The sequence below is a fragment of the Zerene cesonia genome, chromosome Z (assembly GCF_012273895.1).
Source record: "Zerene cesonia ecotype Mississippi chromosome Z, Zerene_cesonia_1.1, whole genome shotgun sequence".
Lineage (NCBI taxonomy): Eukaryota > Metazoa > Arthropoda > Insecta > Lepidoptera > Pieridae > Zerene > Zerene cesonia.
Genome location: NC_052122.1, coordinates 854,669 through 876,827, shown reverse-complemented (window position 1 = coordinate 876,827; position 22,159 = coordinate 854,669). Strand labels below are relative to the sequence as shown.

Sequence of the window (22,159 nt, the reverse complement as noted above, 5' to 3'; positions counted from 1 at the left end):
AAAAATAATAATAAAAAAGCGGTACACAGCTTGTTTAAATTTTTAATATATTTTAGATAGTCAAATTTCTATAATTAATTGCCATTTCTATAATAATCACATAAGCACTTCGGATATTTCTTTTAATATTTTGCAGTAGGGCTTAGAGCGACGCCGCTTCGATTCGGGCGTCGACACATTTTTTCAGTGCAGTCGCATTGATGATTTAAAATAGAATAAATTTTTGACTTGACACTTGAGAGTTATTCACTTGATAATCTAGATCAATCTGATCATACAATTAACACTTTCAACACAGGAAAAAGAGCTCATGGATAATTCGTTCTCCGACTCTACCCTGGTCTAGTACGCCAACTATAAACATTTGAATATTTAATTTTCAAAAATATCGTGCTAAATTGAAGCCATCATAACGATCAAGCAAAAATACATGAATATAGATTATCGAATCACCTACGAGAAGTCAACTGCGTAGTATTAAATCTGATAAGTGTCTTTGAAGACGATTGAAAGTTTAACACATGTTATAAGATAAAAATAAGTACGCGAGCAAAGTCAACTTACGACTTGAAAATAATTTAGTTATAAATACCCTCATCTCGTCAGCTTGGCAATATTAAACTACTTGTGCGGTTTCGTTTAATATAGGTACCAATTTATTGTTGTGCAAGGTTCGGTCATAAAAATAAATCAACAGAATTCTGTTTTCTTCATGACGCCTATGTTAATATAATAGCAACACATGGTTTAACCATTAGACTGGTTCCCGCCGTTATAAAGCAAAAGTTATATCATTGTAATGTGTAACTCATATTTGAAAATAATAATGAATTTATATAGCGCGGAGGGAACGCACACAACCAGTGAACGTTTATTGTTTTATAGTAAAAAAACTAATCGGCTCGTCAAGAAAACATTTACTAAAACAACGAGAACAATTCGTGCGCCTTGCCAACCCGTTTGTACACCTTTCGCCGTCACATTTTTGATCAAGTCCAGAAAATATATGTTCTTTTAAACCTTATATACAAAAATATGCATTACACCTACTAAATGGCATCTTCACTGCGGCTACTTCGGATACCCTACGATTCCAAACAGAACTTAACATCTACGTTATTTTATGATAATCATGTCGGATTTAATTCATTTTGAATTAGATGTTTATCGCTAAACTATTTAGTACCATCATGCGCGTACATTAAACATAGATTATATTACTAGTAATACACATCTCCTACAAAGAAAAGCTATACGTTACCAAGTGAAATACATACTACATAATATAATACAAAAGACACGATGAAGCAATTGAATGCCTCATCTTCATTTGAAGTGAATTTATTCACTGTGCACTGGTGAATGCCATTAAATAATAATATACATTTAATATTACGTTTCGATTATTATGTGTGGCCCAAGCGGCCGATGCGTAGGCGATTACTGTGTCAAGCGTGTCTCGAAACATTTCATGGCGAATACCAAATCCGATCGGACTGCACGCCTCGCTACATGTCAGCCTACAAACATTTTAATCATCTAGCAGTACATACTTAATCATAACAACACAAGATTTAAAAGCCGCGATCATATAAGTTTTTCCTCCGAGATTATAAAATAAATATATAAATTTTGAACTTTTCTATCACGAAACTTTACACTTTTGTATCATTAATTATAATATTTATCTTGGCAGTGACTAAAACCTTACTCTATATTTGAATTCATAATTTGCTTAACAAGTCTTAGACACCCAGTACGATAAACTGAATCATTGTACTATAGTTAAAAACTTACATGCGTCTTATGTCATTGTTATATTAGTATAAAAACCGGGATTACAAGAGTATATTTCATTTTTAATAATTTACCCACGGGGAGATTACAAATATATTAGTTGTTGTTCAATTAAATATTATTAATTGCAGCAGGATTATGGTGGCAGAGGTTGTTTCAATAAATTCATAGTATCGAAATCAGTCATTCATAAATTGTTGTTTTAATGAATGAAGATATATTCTTCTAATCCTGGATCTTAGTTTATATCTTATAAGTTATAACTGTTATATTTAAAGATAACGAACTAATTGATTTATGAATAAATTCATGGGAGTAATATTATGACATAAACATTAGAGCCATGTCAACTAAAAGTGGTCATGAAATTTTAAATAAACGATATAAATGGTATGGTGAAGTGGTAAAAATAAAGGGAGGGGAAATAAAATAAAACAAAAATATAAATAAATCAAGAATAAATTGATAAAAATACAAATAATCAACGATTAAATATACAAGTGACAAAGTAAACGTGTACCTGAACAGACATATTGAAAACATGCATTGAATGTGTATCCCTAAAAGAAACATCGAAATTATTAAATCTATTCAGGAACACGCGTGAAAATAAATGCGTAAAATGAACTATTTTTAAACAAGGAATGGAAGGAACACAATATAACGTATCATATATTTAGCATTACTCATAACATACCCTTTTTAAATTATATATTCGTGTAACACATTCAAATTTACAAACGGACGAAGGAACTTAAAAATTATTATGAAAATAATTGTTTCTAACGAACGTTGCGTATATAACTCAGCGTATAAGACTAGATATTGAGCGATTATATGGAAATGTAGTGATAGAAGAGCGACAATTATCTCTTATTCAAACTTATCCAACTAATTCTCTATATACAACACATATGAATTGTGCTTTGTTTCAATTAATTTTTATCGAATAATACTACCATTAGAGTTACAATTGAAAATATTTACACGTCTATAATAACGGTCACAGTATATACTTAGTACAATAAATATATAATAATAATATTAATTAACGTAATTTAAGAAGCGTTTGACTTTTATAAGCGTAGTAATAAGCAAAGTAACGTATACGGATCTTATATAATTAATAAATTAACTCTGTTGTGCTTTTAGCGCAATACCAACTAAAATAAACTTTGGCTAAAAGTAAAATATCACTTAGCGAACAGAATGTATGTTCATCAACTGGGAAAACTATCCCAAACATCTGAGGCGAATTAATCAAAAAACAATATATTATTTACATGCATTTATACGCATGCTACATAAAAAAAAAGAAATTATGCTTAGCATTCGAAAATAAACATTTAATGCAGATCAACCAAATAACAGTACCTTTGCGTTGAACGGAAGTATAGCTTATACATACTACGTTTACGTCCATTTTTGATTGTTACAATTTCTAAAACTAATACCCTTCATAAGAGTAAACCCATCACAATCGCATTGTGCTACCCTTGCTGAAACTAATATGCAAAAATATATACCTAAAATTATAACGTGGCAAGATTTGTAAACGCTACTAAACATTTTAAACTAAACTTTAACAATTCGTTAAAATCCATAACGCAATAAAAATAATATATAAAATTGTATCACATATTTTTGCTCCAACCGGATATAAAACCCTAACTACCGATCGAAAAGACAATCCACAAATTTGTGTGTAACGTATTGTCAGAATCATTATTACTTAGCACTAACATCGAGTAGTGCCATCGTGATCGAAACGATTAATCGATTAATATATCACTGTAACAATTTCAATACCGTACACGGAGAGAAGAGTATTGAATATCGTTGTATTCGTCTTTAATCGATATCTATCACTATTTAGTCTGCTCGAATACCCAAATAGCAATGGTCGTAACAAAAACTTATATTATTGGCAGTGTACTAAGTCAATATAAACCGAATGATCATGCGTCACGAGGAACGTTTCCCAGCAGTAACAACCACAGCACATCGCGATCGTAGATACTAATTAACGCTAGTACAATTAAATATTTCTTTAAAGTCGATTAAATAATTGAACTGTTATTTTAAAATGGAATGTACACGTTTCATTGTCGTCTCACTCGAGTCATCGATGTTGTTGTAGTGTGGCACTTTTAGAATTTATTTTCACTTAAATCCCCATAATGAAAACAGCGAATGATGTGCAATTAAATCGATACAAAATCGATGAATCGAGTTACAACATCTCGTCACAAAAATATGTATAATCTAGATTCTAGGCAGTATTTGCTGTAATATTTATAAATAATACTCGAATGTTCGGACAGATGATCGATGGAGAATAAATAATTAGTTATAGTATTATAAACCTAGAGGCATAGTTGGTTGGGTACAATATACTTTGAATTACTTATCAACGCCTGAATAATATTAACGTATGTTATCATGAATCCTTTATCTTTATTAAAATTCTGATTCAAAACTGACTAGTTACTGGCAGCCGTGTAAACAACCTCGACTTATATAATGAAGTTAAACCAATTTTATTTAAAATTAGTGACTTGAATATTATAAGTTCTTATCAAATATTCAATATCATATTGTACACCAACCAACGACCGATCCTCTCACAGGTATTAAAAACGAGAGCTTATCACATAACTTACAAATAATAAATTCATATCGAAGAATATGCGATTAATTATAACAACTACACATATTATTATGTAATAATATAAGAGTGAAATTCTCTTAGGATAATACTGGATAATTATGAAAAGAATAACTCCCCTTAAAGAGCACGTCTTTGTGATACCTGAAAAAAAAAATACTACGCTTAGCTAACACTTGTGTTCGAAGACAAAGAACGAGTTGCGATACGATACGATTTTGAATAGATTGTTATTTGAATAAATTATATCGGTGTTCGATCAGTACAGCAATATCATACTTAAAAAAGGTTTATAAAAATGCAGCTCTACTGTTTTTTCTGTTCTTTTCTGGTATTGTGCTCACCTAGTGTGCGCGAATCTGGTTGAGATCGTCGTCAGAGTCCGTAGGCGGCGCGTGCTCGGAGCCGGCCAGAACAGTGAGATGCGTGGAGTCGCTCTGCAGTGTACTACATTCGCCACCGGCACTGCCGCCCCAATTGCCACATTGTGCCTTTTTCTGCAGAGCTTGCACGTATGACTGAAATAGAAAAACGAAATATGAAAAATATCGTAAATTCAAAAAAAAAAATGGAAACAAACGTTTTTCATCTCGAAATCAACAATATAGAGATATAATTACGTTGTCTCAGAACTCTTTTTTTATTACATTATTACTGATTATAATTTTATTTGAAGGCAATTTCATATAAACATTCCTTGAATTATGGCCTCTGAGTGTTGCACCTATGTCTACGTAAGCCTTCCCATGGTGGTTGGTACTCGAGTATACATAACTATATCGATACTAAGTAAAAACATTGACAACTCGCGCAAGTGACCTGCCATATGACGTCACCATGCGCCGTCCTCAATTGGTGCAGTAACACATGAAATTTTCCAGATGGCCTCCGAGTGTTGGGCCTGTGTCTCCGTGAGCCTTCCCTTGCTGGTTGGTACTCAATATACATAACTATACCGATATATGCTAAGTAAAAACATAGACAACTCGCGCAAGTGACCTGCGATATGACGTCACCGTGCGCCGTCCTCACTTGGTACAGGTACCGGTACTTGCGCTGCTTCATCTCGGCGCGCTGCTCGCGCGTCACCGGCCGCGGCGGCTGCGCCTTCAGCCGACGCTTCTGCGCGCTTATACCTGCCAATCATTGTATATGCGCTCTTAATTGTGTGAGAATGTATATAACATCGCTCTAGCCCCCACGAGACGGTTTCTAGTGTTCTATCTATACTAATATTAAAAAGCTAAAGAGTTTGTTTGTTTGTTTTAACGCGCTAACCTCAGGCACTACTGGTCCGATTTGAAAAATTATTAAACCACGAGCGAAGCCGGGGTGGACCGTTAGTTTACGGTATAGACGCACGGTATTATTGATAGTTATAGCACATAAAGACTTGCTATAGTGCGAATGTCTGTCTGATCGTCTGTCATCAGTCTGTATCTCATGAACTGTGATAATATAATAAAATAAAACCGTTAACATAATTGAGACAATTGAGTTTCGAATCAATCGAGGGCATCCTCGTTAACGTCACGCTCCTAGAAATGGGTGTAGAGCAACCATGTAAAATATTAACAAAATTTATTCCTTTTGATAGTCAGTCAGTTATTATAAAACACTATGAAAAGATCGTGGATATACCGTTTTAGCAACGTCGGTTTAAAGCCAACCGAAATAGAAATAGCTGCCCTGACGTCGCACAAACTGTCCAATAAGTTTTTAAGTGCACGCGAAGTTAAAATAGCCGTTAAGTTTTCCAAAGTAGTCACTGGTAAAAGAGTCGTTAGATCTTCTTAAATATTCACAAGTTCTTGTGCAATTTTGTACAAGATTTTCGTTCCCATTTTAACAGTAGACACTATTCTGTGTTAACAATTCGATTGACCAAGGAAACAATAGACTGTAAGGGGTTCTAAATGAGTCCGCAGTTTCGACACACTTTTCATAAAAATAATTTAAATCTTAATGCATTGCAGTAAAAATAGAGTTTAAATTATATAATAAAATAATATGAAATTTTACAATTCGAAGTAAACAATAAACTTTAATTCGGTTTAACTTTTAACATTTTTATTGCAACTGCACTTTTGTCATTCACAAATAACTGAATAAACAACGTAAATAAAGTAAGATGGGTATCGTATTCCGTTGTCTCGCTCTAATAGTGAATCGGAAACACTCTTTCAACATTTATATAGCACTGACACGCTCCTTTATTTTGCATTAGGACAAAATTTTACAACCTAAAAAGGAATACAATTACACTCGTGAATAGAAACGCGAAGTCGTTTCGTGTAAGAAAATACAAAACGTTTAGAAGAAATCGAATGAAAACTTCACTGAACAATGTCAGGTAACGTGCGTCACGCGACTTCCGTTCCCGAATCGGGAATATCACATAAGGCCTAAAAATAAGTACTCAAATAACTTCTCCTGTTATAATCACATATAAATATCATTCATTTGCTTTGTATACAGGGATATAGTTTATAACTCTAAATCAGGCTACAGGTAGGAATACCGACTACCTAATATGTATTTTGTACAGAAACTAGTTAGCAATTAACTAGTTGAGTGGCTTTCCTCGCGTGAATAACAAACACTTTCGATTATATTCTTCCATGATTTAGCCACATTAATATTTAGTGTAAGAATATCCTGCTAAATATTTTACGACCGTAACTTAATCAATACCTACGCTTAACAAATTTAAATTGCTTCAAATATAGTATAACAATGGCTATGTTGTTAGCAAAAATTTTCTATCTGTAGATAATTAGGAAAATCTTAGGGGGAACACGATCTGATTCGATGGGTATGCATATAAATACAAGAGAAAGTCGTATTAGTTACTTATAAGTCGAGACTGGCAGAGTTGATTTTAATCATGTTTGGTTTGTAACCGCTTTGACTAAAATAAAAACGTATAAAGTTTCGTCTATGCAGATGGAGTCAGGACTATTGTATACTAGATGCGCCCCGCGGTTTCACCTGCGTAAGTCTGTATCCCGTAGAAATATCGGAATAAAAAGTTGACCATGTGTTATTCCAGTTGTCCAGCTATTACGTACCAAATTTCATTGCAATCGGTGCAGTAGTTTTTGCGTTAAAGAGTAACAAACATACACATACACATACATCCATCCTCACAAATTTATAATATTAGTAAGACTCACTCTCCTCGTGGTATATCCCCGTAGCTGTGAGAGCGCACTGTGCAGTGAACCCGACTATGGCCACAGTGGGCCAAGCGGCCAGCGTCAGCCATGAGATGGTACACGGCGGTGCGACCGCTGGCTCAAGTTTTGCACGTTCCCATGTCTATAGAAACGAATAAAGTTTATTTATATGAAAATAGCGCATATTTAACATATTAAGAGTCATCAAGGTAATTGTGAACACGTGTGATTTGAATAAATATCATAACAATTTCTTTCGGTAACTGCAAAACGATTAAAAAAGCCTAATAAATTTTCATAGATATTTTTTGGCGTGGTTAAAAGTTTATTGAGAGTTATTTTTCCAATTACCCCCTTTTAGAATTGCCCTGATTGACTATTTATACATCTACTATATAAAAATAAGTCGGTTTTTCCTTCCTGAGGCTATAACTCCAGCGCTTTGTGCGTTCTGGAGTTTTCCATGGTTTTGCAAAATTCAGGAAAAATTTCAACAGAAAAGCGGGAAAAACGAAGCCATCTGGTGGCGAAATAGAGTTCGCCGGGCTTGCTAGTAATTTATAAATATAAGTACGTAAGTAGTATAAATTACAGATAAAGCAATGCTATTACAAATGTTTGTTTGTGTAATATGCAAGGTATACAAGTGTGTTGGGACGACAGTATGAGTAACAATATCTATTAAAAATAGTTCATAGTGTATCTTTTAAATTTATGTCAATTTATAATACGACAAATATCAATATGAACATTAAACTCACAGTGATGTTATGTGTGTGTGTGTGTGTGTGTGTGTAAGATTGAGTTGAGATTGAATTGAATTTGAGTTATGTTTGAGTATGAGTTCAACATTAAACGTTCGTCATAGCATTAAATAGAATATAAGAATGTAACGTTAACATATTGCAGAATATCAAATATTTACGCTACTCTCACGGTTTCTAGTGGGCGTCGCTTGTTCTTGTCTTGGGTCGGAAATTTAAAGAATTATTTATGTATTTTCTGCAGAAGATGTTCTATAAATAAAATAGCCTGTTCAATTTTAATTCAAGCAGAATGCGAATAACTTTATCCGATTAACGTATTTTCGATCGTACAACATCAAGTAGGTCAAAGGTTAAACAAAAAATATAAATTAATACTCTCAACGGCCTTGTTTGTGTAAAAAATACCAAACTACTCTAAAGTTAACTGTTATATTTACCGACGAAAATTTTAGCTTTATTTATTCACAACATTTTGTTTAAAATAATTCAATAGACAACTACAGACTACAGTACTGAAATATTTTAAGATTTCACTGCTTGAAGTACAAACTATCAAAGCAAATAGTACAATATAAAGAGAAGCTTACAGGAGTACAACGCGTTTGATCTTGTAGTTAAAGCCGAAAAATGTTGCGGGTGTCAAAACTCAATAATCCCTAGTCCCTAATTAGTGTCCCGAGCTGCTAACTACATAGCGTTTGTAGCTCGGGCTCATTATTTCTACAACTCTTTCACTGCGTTATTACTAAGACTTCTTTCTGTCTATCCATCTGTCTCTTTACTTTCAAAGATAACCTTTTCTTTGTTGCCACTAAAATTGTTGTTGTTGTTGCAAAATAAATCCCTCTCCCTCCCGCGGCTCCCATACAACAAACGTGGTATATTACCCCTTTTTTAAGATTATGGTACGGAGGCCTTTGCACGCAAGTCGCATTCGCACATGCTCGGCTATATATTATTATTTCATATCACAATTGCTTACCCATTTTAACATCACCATTCGTTCAATGAAGTAATCCAGAGAAGTGGCGATAACAGCGCCTCCGTATACACTAGTACCGAATATTGTTAAAACTGGAAATAATACAAATTATAAGCAAACATTTTATTACAATATGGCAAGTTGATACAATTAGCATATCGCTTTCGATTGATGATTATCTGAAACTATTCCCTTGTCCCTTTGCCCTTTAAAAGCGGGCAGCACATTCACAGAGGCACATATATATGGGGTCGCGGACGAATTTTAACCAACTCCCGTGGCCCCTTCACTTAAGTGGCTCGACGGAACACAGTGGGGTTTAGACCGTGGGTATCTATGCAAGATTTCCCCACTTAAAAAAAAAAAGAGGCACATATATATGAGAATGTCCATGAGCGGTGGTGATCGCTTACCATCAGGCGAACCACCAGCTAAGTTGCCAGCTATTACTGTATACTCATGTATGAAAAAACCACGTTGTTTTATCACATTCCTCTTATGCAATACTTGGTATCCATTTAATTATATATGATAAGGCTCCAGTAATACAATGCCTGATTTTTTTTTAACCTATCATGTACGATCTTAGCATACACATAGGAAATCCAAATGCTAGGATGTAGACCAACCTTCGAGTACTTGTAATGCGCTTATTTCATTCTAGTTCGAGCTGATAGCTATAATCCAATATATGACTACCCTTTAAATATATCAGTGTTTACCTACATTTTTTTTTCAAGTCCAATCACAAAATAAAAAAATTAGAAAAGTATTGAACTCGTTAATGAACTATTATTGGTATGGACGTGTAGAACATTAAGTAAATGAGGGCAATGTGCTCTGAAAAATTCTCTCTCTCTCTGTGTACTTAAAATTCGGCTGGCTTTAATCCGCTCAAAATAATGTAAGTTTTAATACCACCAATATGTTGAGAGCATCAACATAGTTAGCTAGCCAATATACATTACAACGTAACATTACATTGCAGATATAAATTATTGTAAAACGTAGGTATTCATAAAATATCATATTCGATAGAGCTACCTACGGATGAGTCAGTCATATAACGCAATTGTATGATAATTCCTTATCAATGTCAAAAATTGAGAACTGCAATGAATGATAAAATTTACCTTTCTTCCAGTAGAGGTTGAAAACTGCAAAGCATATTCCAGATAAAAGCAACACTACGACGCAAAGCCAGTACTGAAACAAAAATTATATTTTTTTATTATTGTATGGTACCAGTGTGATAATAAATTATAATGAATATCACCTTAATTAGGCTTCAATTAAATTAATTTATCTATCATCAGAGATTCCGAATGTTTTGTTTAGTAGAGATCTTAATTAGCCGATACATATGTATTAGTTATACAATAATAACAGAGTATGTTAGAAATAATATATTATGTTCTATTTTTGTCAATAATTATGTGTTACTATTAATATAGACATCCGGTTGCCCTGGCAAAAGTTTGTTATGATATAAAGTAGTGGAAAGATCCCGCTATGAGTATACAAAGTATCATTGAGAATAAAATAAGATTATCTTACTAATATCATAAATGCGAAAGTTTTGTGTATTGTGAGGATGTATATACATGTATGTTTGTTGCTCTTTCACAGAATGGATTTTGATGATAATTACCAGTGATGTAGCTTATGCAGGCAATAGAGTAAAACATGATATATAGAAATACTAGCTTTTACCCGCGGGTTCGTCGGTGGGTTGTAACCACACGTTACAGCTAGCTACCTTCATAGTAAGCTAGCAATCTTACAACACAAAGCGATTGAAATATATTTCAAAAATATATTTCATTAAATATATTTCAATCAGTATCATTCTAGTCGATGTACTAGAAACTTTTGTAGAAACAGCCATTGCCATAGAAATCGAATCGCACGTGGAAAGCATATTGCATATGGTGTTAGACATAAACAACAGTCCTATTTCGCGTGACAAGACAATCTTGCCTTATTTTTTATATAATTATGCCAAATGATTAATTTGTTGAGTACAAAAATTTACTTTGTATTCAGTACGATATCTGAATATTATAATTGTGTATACAAAAAACTCGCATAGCGTTACGTACACAACGTATACACATTCACAGCAGTAAAAAGTGTACAAACTGCAAACGTTAGGTGTTTGTACAGCGCATCTTGTCCCTGATCAATAGTATATACATCCTACTGATACAGTCGCTTATGGGTATCATTCGTAACTTCCAGGTGTCGGTCTACTTTCCAACTATCACACATATACACACGGTGACGTAGGTGTAAACTTTGCACATGCATAAATATTGCAGACAAATTATTTCGCTGAGCTGGCAAATCAAAACAGTAATTCGCTTGTAAATTAAGTAATGAGAAATTTTAATATTTGTATCGTCCACTAGAGTTATCGTTTATTTAGATACTTAGCGATGGACATGACTAACTAGTTATCGCAACAAATATATGAATGTGTCTCTCGAATAATCTATGAATATTGAAATTCATCGATTATTCGAGGATAAAGATTGTACATCGTATTAATGAGGTTTAAGGTTACACAATAAAAGCAAATCTTTAAACAATCTTAACTAATCCTCGAAATCTAGCGTTTTCTATACAAATGGGTCTAACACGAACGTGTTCAAATTTAATTGATCATCGATAATTACAATAAATCAACAGATTCCGAAGAAAAACAGACTACCTTGCACTTTACACGAATGTATCGATCGGAGCAATAATAATTATCACGCATTATCTGAATATTATATAACCATCGCTAATTTAAGAAAACAAATATTCGCATAGCAAATTTATAATAATCATTGAATTGATAGCGCTTTTGTAGATAAGTGAACACACGCCTTGCCAACGCCTTTCAAGTTATACTTTCACCTTTGCTTTTACATCATTACGAATTTTTCTCTGACGTCTCGTGTGACATACAGACGTTCGGAAGGGCATGACAAACAACATTGGTTTCCAAGTTAGTTACGGAACCCTAAAAATGTTTAAATGTAATAATCTTTTGGAAATAATATTAACTTTGTAATACATAGTGCTAACAACAAAAGTATATTTGTCCAAGGCAATCTAAGCTTAATATAATAAAAAATCCACTTAAATAAATTAAAATGCTCCGCAATTTTTTCCATTTGACTACAAATTGAATCGCTAAAAGTAATAAGATTATGAAGCAGTAGTAGTTACATTGATATTAAAACATAAAATTTCCACTGCAAATCACTTTTCAATTGAAAACCTCGTTCTGAGAAAACATCTCCTTATTGAACAAATTATATAGATTCAATATTGAATATAATGCTTAATAAACGACTCAGTCAATATTCACCTATATTAAATCATTCGTTAATTTCACAGAATCGTCTAAGTAAATATTGCATTTTCAAGTGCTTCGCACCGGGCCGAGTGCTGCTGTGCGGAACTAATAAATATTTTATTAATAAATTGCTTCCAAGCCACCGCGCCGGTAAGCTAATATAACCCGTCGGTTTTTTTTTAAGAAAGTCATCAAATTTGTTTTGCTGAAAAACATTTCAGACGTTAAAATCTTAGATTTACTTTTCATCTATCAACGTATTAAATATTTATATGCTAATCAAGCTAACTACGATTATTAGACTTTACTTTTCTTAAAAAATATGTTGTATATAATAGAACCAATCAATATATATTTACTCAACCACCATAGATCTCGCTAAGGATTTAAATTAGAAGAGTTATCAAAATGAACTGAACCTTGATATTAACAAAGAGTGGACGTGGACTAATGTGGCATTACTTAAAAATGGCATTAAACAAGCCAATCGAGTGATTCACGTGAATATAATCAAATATGTAAGAGCAATCGAAACAACTTCTACTTTCCGTGTCTATTGTGTAACTGTATTGGGACATTTAAATAAGGCTTCGTACTAAAATATCTTATGTTCTAGACGTCTAGGTAGTTTGGTAGTCGTTTTGACAACCGTGTCCAAAATGTACTCCACGTGTTATCGGAGACCAAAGGACCAAAGGACCAAAGAAAAAAATAAGAAGGACCAAAGAGGACATTTAAAACTTACAGACTATTCTTATTAGTAAAACATGCAATGCACTTAATACATTTAAGTGTAACATACAAGAAACACTTGGTGTGCTCTGAAATTAGTTCGCAAAAAATTGTTACGTCACATATGCTGCTGTAACACGCGACAAAAGTACACTTCTAGGTAATCCAGACTGTAATCTATCTCTGTACCAAATTACATACAGACATTATACGCGGTTTTCATTCATACATCCATCCATCTATCCATCATAGTTACAAACTTTCGCGTTTATAATATTAGTAGGATTTATCTATATAGGCTATTATATTTACGCTGAGTACATGTATAGTATATCATTAAGTTATTAGCTATGTAGTGCACGTATCATTGCAATTGAGCTCGTTATTACATAGTTACAGCTCCTTCTCAATTGCTTCTATTCAACAGCCGTAACGACCTTTAGCTAGCATCGTATAACTGTTGTCGTATTCACTAATGATTTATTGAAAATACCACTAAATAATAATATAATGACATTATAACGTTTCACAAGACGCCAGGTCTAACGAAATTATTTCAGTGAAAGCATTGAGCTCATCAATTGATCAATTACATGAATTATCTCTCTTTTCAACTATGAACTAAGGCTAGAAAATTTCATATATTGAATTACTTATAATTTTAGTATGTCTAGAAGCTACAAGATATACAATTTACGTATAATACGATAAAAGGTATTAATATAATTGTCGTTAATGAGAACAATATTTTCTTAAATATCAACATAAGCCGATTTGCGTCTAATTAAAAAGGATTAAAGTTAGAAACGATTGAAAACCCAAGCTTGACCTATAAAAAGACTTGAGAGGTATTTCATTTCAAGACGCACTAAGCCCTTTGAAAGATCTCTCTTCATTATCAACGAAGCGATAGGTAAAACAACTTCAAACATATAATATTTGCCAAATGCTCTATGCAAATGCTTTATATTTTTCACAACCTAGTAATGCAATTGATTAAAAAAGGACTATTATAACTAATTCTAGAAAATAGAAATAATATAATATGATAGAGCCATGAAAGAAATCGATGGATTGTGTGTGTGTGTGTGGGTGTGTGTAAATTTCGTATTATTATTCAATATTGCTCACATCTAATACTAATGCCATAAAATTAGTATTTAGAAGTCCTGCAGACGCTTACTTGATCAATAATATGTAACATCTTTTAAGCATAAGCAATCTTCTTGTGGGGATTATGAATTTAATCCCCCTCTCTAATAAGACTAGAAAATGTAACAAAGCGTGACTTTCGGAGAGAATACAAAGGACGAGTCCGATCCGAAAATAAAAATCTATAGTCGTGGCGTACCTAGACCTCACTCTGTAACCTCACAGGTCGTCGACTGTCCTGACCCTAACGTTGTAACCTGGATGAAATATTTTAATCAAACATTTACAAAACTTTCATTCACACGTTGAAATGGTTTCGTTAGACACATAATTTCAATGCTGACACACGTAAATAAATCTTAGCTTAAAGGGACACATTAACATGGCTTTCTACTAATAAAAGCATTGGTAAACAAAATACAATAGAAGCATTATCGCACCGACGTAGAAACAATAGCGGCAACGCATCTTTCAAGAGTTTATGAGCAATCAGGTCATCGCGATACGAGTAGATACATATATTGACACTCAACAAAACAGTATCTACAACACACAATATAGTAAAATAGTTTGTCTCGGAAGTACAGTCAATAAATTACAGACTAATTTTATACCAAGTATATAATTTGGAAAACCTTTGAATTATATTTAAGTCAACGTAAGACATATGTGGTCAACAATTTTTCTAATTAAATCCGCATTCTTTAATATAAATTCTAAATTCTTAGATTCGTCCGGTCGATCTTGACATTGGTTAAGGTACCTCAGACAAACATCATAGAGTATAAAAGTATCTACCACATACAAATAAATACACATAATAGAATATTTTTAATCTTCTTCTCATTTTGATATTACTAATATCATACATTTAATTTCCGATGAAACGTAAACGTTGAAATGCGCAATAGGAATCGAACATGGACTTTCGAGAAAATTCTATACTTAAGCAGAGTATTTTGCGTTGTTCGCCTGTTATGTTTTTAATATTATATGTTTATTTAATGGACTATTATAAACATATTTTTATTTAGCCAGACCAATCATAAGGGCCAAACATCCACAAACATCAAAAACATTCAGCCGTTAATTATAAACGCAACGTTATTATGATTGAGAACGAGTGTTCTGTACAAAACAATCATAATACCTATCTGGCAGAATAATTCTATGGTTAAATGCTTTAATATAACAGAATATAGAAACCAGCGTCTAGCGAAAGTTATGGTCAACGTTAAGTGTTTTTTTAATTTTTAATAGCAATGGCAATTTTTAATATTATTTTATAATGATATCTTAGAGAATACGTACAAGAATATCAATGTACCATTATTACAGTAAAGTTAGGTTTTTCTAGGTTATCATCCTCAAGTTATCACTTGTATTTTTAGTTTATGAATCATGTTTACCGAAACGATAATCTAAACCTCAAATATATTTAATTCATCTTACGATTCAATATACGATACTCTATTTAACTTCAATTCACGATTACACACTTTGAATATTAAATCAATACTTCATAGCTTATAGCTTAATTTTTGTTTATTCAAACTTCTGTTACAAATACTCTTAACAGTCTAGACTTGTGTCGTCCAGATAAAAAAATGTCTGAGCGGTGTTTATAAAACATCCATTAAATTAGTAATTTTTTTTTCGATGTAGTTATACGTAGCTCTTAGTGCTCAAAGTCTATTGTGTCGCTAATTAGAAAACTTTTCCTAACACACGCGTAGGCAGAGTTTTATGCTGTGATTGTGATTGTGAGAGTTGATTATTGAATGCCAATGTATTCGTGACTTATTTTTTGGTGATTCACTTCAAAGTCAAACGTTGACGCATCGATTCTTGCCATTCATAAGTAATATTATTGTATGACGCAAGGTGTATCTTTAATATTTCCTAATCGTTCATAATTTTCTCTGTCTCATCTGCAAACCTTCTCAAATGCATTATGTATCGCCATAGTATTATATAGAATATGAACATCTAATCCCATCTTATTTCTATTTTTATACCATAAGTATGCCGGGAACCCAACCCACTTCTATCGCAATTGTGAAAGTTGGACTCTTGATAGTGACTCAATCGTTCGAAAACTATTGAACCAATCATTTTAAAATGAAAGAAATATTGCTGGTTCACAAGAAATAAATATCAAAGAAATTGCAATAGTAAAAGAGATCTAATGCCTAGAAAGGCGATAGCAAATCAAATAAATAACGTAAATTAAAAGTGCTTACCGTATTGGGTCTGCTGTCCAGGAAATGGTCGTATATCGCGAGGCCGGCGATCGCGAGCAGCAGTCCCGTGTGGAATCCCGTCATAAACAGACCGACATATTGGATCAGCATTGTTATGAGCCCGAACAGTAGACCGGCACATAGCGCCACACCTAGCACAATTAATAAAAAAAATCTATGTGTAAGATGCTTGCGATCCTTGAACAGTTTACATATGCTTGACACCCGTTAATATAAATTTATAGGTCTATAAATATATATGTAATGAGATGTATTATTGAACTAGCTATACGCCCGCAGCAATCAATGCTCGCGTACTTACACATATTTGCGACTTATATTTTTGTTCTACAACACACATCCACTTAATAACAAATGTCCATTCCCTACTTTATTTTCAACTTTATAGCAATCAAAGGTTTTATTATATATTTACGGCAAATATATAAATAAGGCTTTGGAAAGAGTGGAAAAAATTCGATCCGATATCCTGTATCCGGTATTATGCCAGTACCGTGGCAACGCCTTACCTCTCCGCCCCAGCAATCGAATTTCTTCTACTCTTTTGGTTTTATGTGCCTAAGGGACACCGTCACCACGCCTTCTATTGAGATGAATCTATAAGTACACTAATATTCACTCAAATCCGACCAGCGAAGTAAACTAGGTATGGATATTACTATTAAAAGTAATACTATTTATATTATAATAAGAAAATATGCATTCGTATTATACCATTTTTTAATAATGACGACATGAGGACGACAAACAGTATATAAAAATTAATCAAGATCGGGTGACTAGTTTCGGAATTTATAGCCAACAAACATAGTGCTTTGCATTGAATGTTGAAAACTCAATTACAATGCAAAAGAAGGTTTCCCTATTTACCGGAATTAACATACCTTCCTTAATCCTTAATCGCAGGATCTAAATTAGAAATCTAGAAGAGGGCGGTCTAAAGGTCTACGCTAAATGCGGTCGACGGCGTTAGTGCATTATTAATATGATCCGTACCGCGCACTTTATTTTAATTAGTGCCACTTGTTACAATATTTTCAATTAATTGGGTAAAATATTTAGGACATTCTTCAAGGAGAGTGAGATGATCGATTGAGTAATGCTTTTGAAATCGTTCCTGAGAATATCATCATTCAAATATAACATATATGGTAATAACTGACACCATTCCAACGAATTTTGACGTAACAGATTATGTAGACGAAACGAGACTGTGGTACTCAAGTCATACCCGTATACTGATATTGGTTGGACATTTGAGCAATAAAAAAATTACATAATATTTTCTTAAAAATTGGGTTTAATAAACAATATCCCGTATGTATATCATGGTAATTATTGTTTCTCGTCGTCGTGTGCAAATCAATTTACGTAGTAATGTTCATCCTAGCTGAAAGTACACGTTTAAACTTAATAGAACTAAATTCACAATAATACATACCGACGTTTCCATAAGGTGGCATCAAGTACTCTTGGAGACAGATAAGATATACAACAGCAGAACCAAATGTGAATCCAGTTAAAAACATACTTGCTTTAAAACATCGATAACCTAAAAAAATAAGACTGTCTCGTTTAGAATGTCTAAAATTTTTAAGAATTAGTAAATTCGTCTTTTTTCTGAAACTAAATCACTCACCGAAAAGAGAGTAAACAATACCAAAAATGATATACATCGCGCAAATAACGCTTATAACTGGATCATAATTTGTATCTATAGTACTACAGAATGAGCCTTCTATGTGAGGCCCATTGAACTTGTATGTCATGTTAGGGGGACCCCGCGTCACAGGTGGAACAAGTTGCCCGACTGAGGACATGACGAGTCTTTACTATAGATGATAGTATTAAATATTTGATGTCTGAAAATAAAAACCGTTATGAATATCAAGGGAGCAAATGACAGACATTAAAAAATATATTTATTTACAAAAAAAAACAAACAATTAAAAAATAATGGATCATCGTAGACTTAAAACATTACAACCACTATTTAATGAATTATTATACTCAGAATATTAATTCATTTTATAAAGTCTTAATTAAGTGTTGGCATTAATTAACACTGTAGGGATTATTGTTATACAAAAAATATTATCAAGCCATTAAACCCGTAAACAAAATGTTAATCCATGAAGCCTTTTATATTTATTTTGTACGATAGCCCAAACTGAGATCATTTTTATTTCCAGGAGGTGGAACTTTCGCGTGGGTATAGTGACACCTTTTTAATTAAAACTTCTAGATTATACTAAAAATAATTTCTTATAAGAAATCCTCACATAATAATTTAATATAAATGAAACTCAAACATACATATATGACAAATATTCTTTTTAATACTTTACTTTTAAGTGTTTCACACAGTCCTCTTATGCTTGTCAAGCCAACCATAACCAATATATTCATACATCTTTTTCTATGAAATAATCTAACGCCTAGCGAATAGGGTACTTTTACAAGAGGACTTTGCACTTTGTCTCATTAAAAATTATTTTTCAGAAGGATCCATTTTTTCACTTTTATTATTACCTATCTATCTGTTTAAGTGTAACAGCTAAAACAGAAATAAAAAGATATTTAAAACAAAAAACACGACGTGGATGTTTTTGGAAAATTGTTCATGATTTGACATAATCTTACTGAATGTGTACTTTTTTAAAACAAGAAAGTAATGCCAGCAGCTGATAAGATGTATTTTTAAGATCCTCTAGGCGAAACAATTATCTTTTCTATTATGGATTCCTCAACTGAAAATACTAGTTATTACCTGAGTTTGGATTATCCTACAGAAGACTGAATGAATACATCGCCTTATATGAGGCATCATCTACTTTTTAACTCATGTATGTACTCCCAAAACTGTTTAAATTTTATCTGAATATTTGATTTGTATTAAATTTGGTTTCAATGGATTGTTTATCCTTTTACGGTTGTGTTCATTAACTACACATATTTGATATGAGTATTACTAAAAACAAATTTTATAAACACTTGAAAAAACAGTAAACTTTTAGGCAAACGTTAGAGATTGTTGTATCTTACATTATAGGAAACAAGGAACAGGCATGAAATAGAAATGCCTGTTGAATGGCTTAAAAGTTAAACATTTATTTATGGGTCAAGGTTACACCTTATATACTTTTACAATATACTTAGTAGCAGTGTTTAGTAGGACTATATTAAAAATGTTTTAACAGAAAGCCTGCTCTATTACTCTAGTATATATTATACTGTATTAAGCAATTTATGCAAGATGGTTGCATTGATGGATGAATTTGTTATCCATTAAATGTTGTTGCAGGACAGTACTTTTATGATTGATTATTAGTTTAAATCTTAAATGTTCTTACATTGATTTGTTCTAAAATTGCAACTACAGATATTATTTTCAGCTATTCTTCGTAGCATCTGCTGTCTGAACCAGGATTAAAAATTCTTTTGCTGAATTTTAATGATTCAAACTCGCTTGGAAATAAGGTCTAGTTAAATAAATAAATGTATGAGTTTGTTTAAGTAACCATATTTAGTCACTAGGTTTCTGTGTAAAAGAAAAGGTATTTGTAATTGTTGCAAATCATTTTCTCATTTTATTAAATCCCAAGTTATGAACAACAGGGCTCAAATTGATTTCAAATAAAATGGTTGTTGTGATTGTAAACTAAAGTTACAATTTTTACAATTAAAAATGAACAATAAAAGGCAATATAAAACTTGTAAAATACTAAAAATAGTGAATTTTTATACATTTTATGAAACAGAGCACTACCTACAATATATATTTACACAACATATATATATATATATATATGGCAGTAAATGAAATAATAAAAACATTAGAAATTAGTGAAAAGTAAATCAGATATTGTCATTTAAAAACTTACCCTTTTTAAAAACCCACACACAAAAGAACAGACTATTGTCACCGTGTTTATTTACTTAAATGTTTCTAACGAAAATAAAGTAAGTATATAAGCACTCACCATTATTGCTCGTCAGTCCGTAGATTTCACATTGTAAATTAAACAAATTGTATTTATTAACAGTAAAACATATATTGAAAACTAAACTCGATTTTAGAGACCATTTACAATAACATATTATGAACCACGTTTGTGTTCGTGATTTGCGACAAATTTTTAATATTCTATCTACAAAAGGAGAAGACCAACTAACAAAGATTTCCTTGAGTTTTCTCGCGAATTTGCAAACCTGAACCAGTGTTGTTCTGACAAATTTAGTGATGCCATATTGAAAATTAAAACTGGCCGTTTTTTTTTTTTTTGGCAAACATTGTTCTGATCAGTATTAGATTTCTATTAATAAATAGATATAACATAAATATCACGAATTAAAAACTGGCAGTTAAATTTTTTACAGTTTTTGAAATTGATTTTGGTTAATTACATATACCTATTTAGTATACTTTGAATCTACTATTTCTGCTGTATAATATCTCTATTCCTTTTTAAATAAAATTTATAAAATGAAAAGTAGTAAGTTTGTAAAGGTATCAAGACAAAGTTGGGAATTTAGGGAAAATTTATAAACCAGCTAAGAGTAAAATAACACTTACTTTATGAAGTGTTCCGCAAAAAAATATAATGTGACCCTAACAAGTAATATTCACAAATTATTTATAATCTGTAGTTTACAAGTATAAAATGTTCAAGATGGAGGTTTTTGACATATGTGAAATTCGCGCCATTTTATTTGTCAACTCGACGCTTTATACACATTACACAAAATTACAAAAAGTTTAATAATCCAAGTATTGTATTCATTTAAAGTTATTACAAATTGTTTAAGTTTCTAAAATGCATGTAAGGGTTAGATTTTTTGGAAAGCCTGATACTATAGTTGTGGTTGATTCAAAATTAACAAAAATAGAAAAATTTCGCAGTATTATAAAAGATAAGTTTAACGTTGAACCAAAGTTGCAACGTTTGTTCTATGGAGGAAAGCTGGTAAGAAACCTTGTTTATTTATAAATTAGAGTTTCATTTAATATATTGTATTTCTTTAATAGATAGAAATACGCATCTTTTTGTTCTTTCTATAAATTAGCCGATGCGACTGTTTACATATATTTATGGTTAAAAATCAGTACCTGTTTCAAATTTTTTTTATGTAAAGATAAATGCGAATGCACTGCGATTATGCATATCATTCTATTTTCTCATGTGACACTTGGTATATATACTTAGTCTGGCCATAAATACTGTTACACTTAATTATAAAAAAATATTACATTTGAATTTCGAATCTG

The 22,159-nt window shown here is 32.2% G+C and overlaps 2 protein-coding genes across 2 annotated transcripts in view; one reads left to right on the top strand and one right to left on the bottom strand.

The window, feature by feature from the left end:
* Positions 1-1,949: 1,949 nt before the first annotated feature.
* Positions 1,950-21,103, bottom strand: LOC119835559 (transmembrane protein 198). The gene is made up of 10 exons (XM_038360465.1): positions 20,874-21,103; positions 18,530-18,752; positions 18,332-18,442; positions 16,870-17,021; positions 10,527-10,599; positions 9,394-9,485; positions 7,642-7,786; positions 5,465-5,601; positions 4,810-4,983; positions 1,950-4,609 (listed from the first exon to the last, which is right to left on the bottom strand). Exons 2-9 carry the CDS (start codon positions 18,708-18,710, stop codon positions 4,810-4,812), a joined length of 1,065 nt encoding a protein of 354 aa, XP_038216393.1. The 5' UTR covers positions 18,711-18,752; positions 20,874-21,103; the 3' UTR covers positions 1,950-4,609.
* Positions 21,104-21,625: 522 nt separating this feature from the next.
* Positions 21,626-22,159, top strand: part of LOC119835852 (E3 ubiquitin-protein ligase UHRF1-like) — an 11,780-nt gene continuing 11,246 nt past the window's right edge. The window contains exon 1 of the mRNA XM_038360889.1: positions 21,626-21,857. Coding sequence (XP_038216817.1) covers positions 21,708-21,857 — 150 coding nt within the window. The 5' untranslated portion in view covers positions 21,626-21,707. The remainder of the gene's footprint in view (positions 21,858-22,159) is intronic.

Bases quoted from the DNA above. Each gene is read 5' to 3' on its own strand.
- LOC119835559 (XM_038360465.1), bottom strand. From the start codon at position 18,710: ATGTCCTCAGTCGGGCAACTTGTTCCACCTGTGACGCGGGGTCCCCCT. The intron at 18,443-18,529 runs GTGAGTGATTTA...TTATTTTTTTAG, and splicing joins TATTGTTTACTCTCTTTTCG to GTTATCGATGTTTTAAAGCA. The intron at 17,022-18,331 runs GTATGTATTATT...TAATTGTGCTAG, and splicing joins GCCACCTTATGGAAACGTCG to GTGTGGCGCTATGTGCCGGT.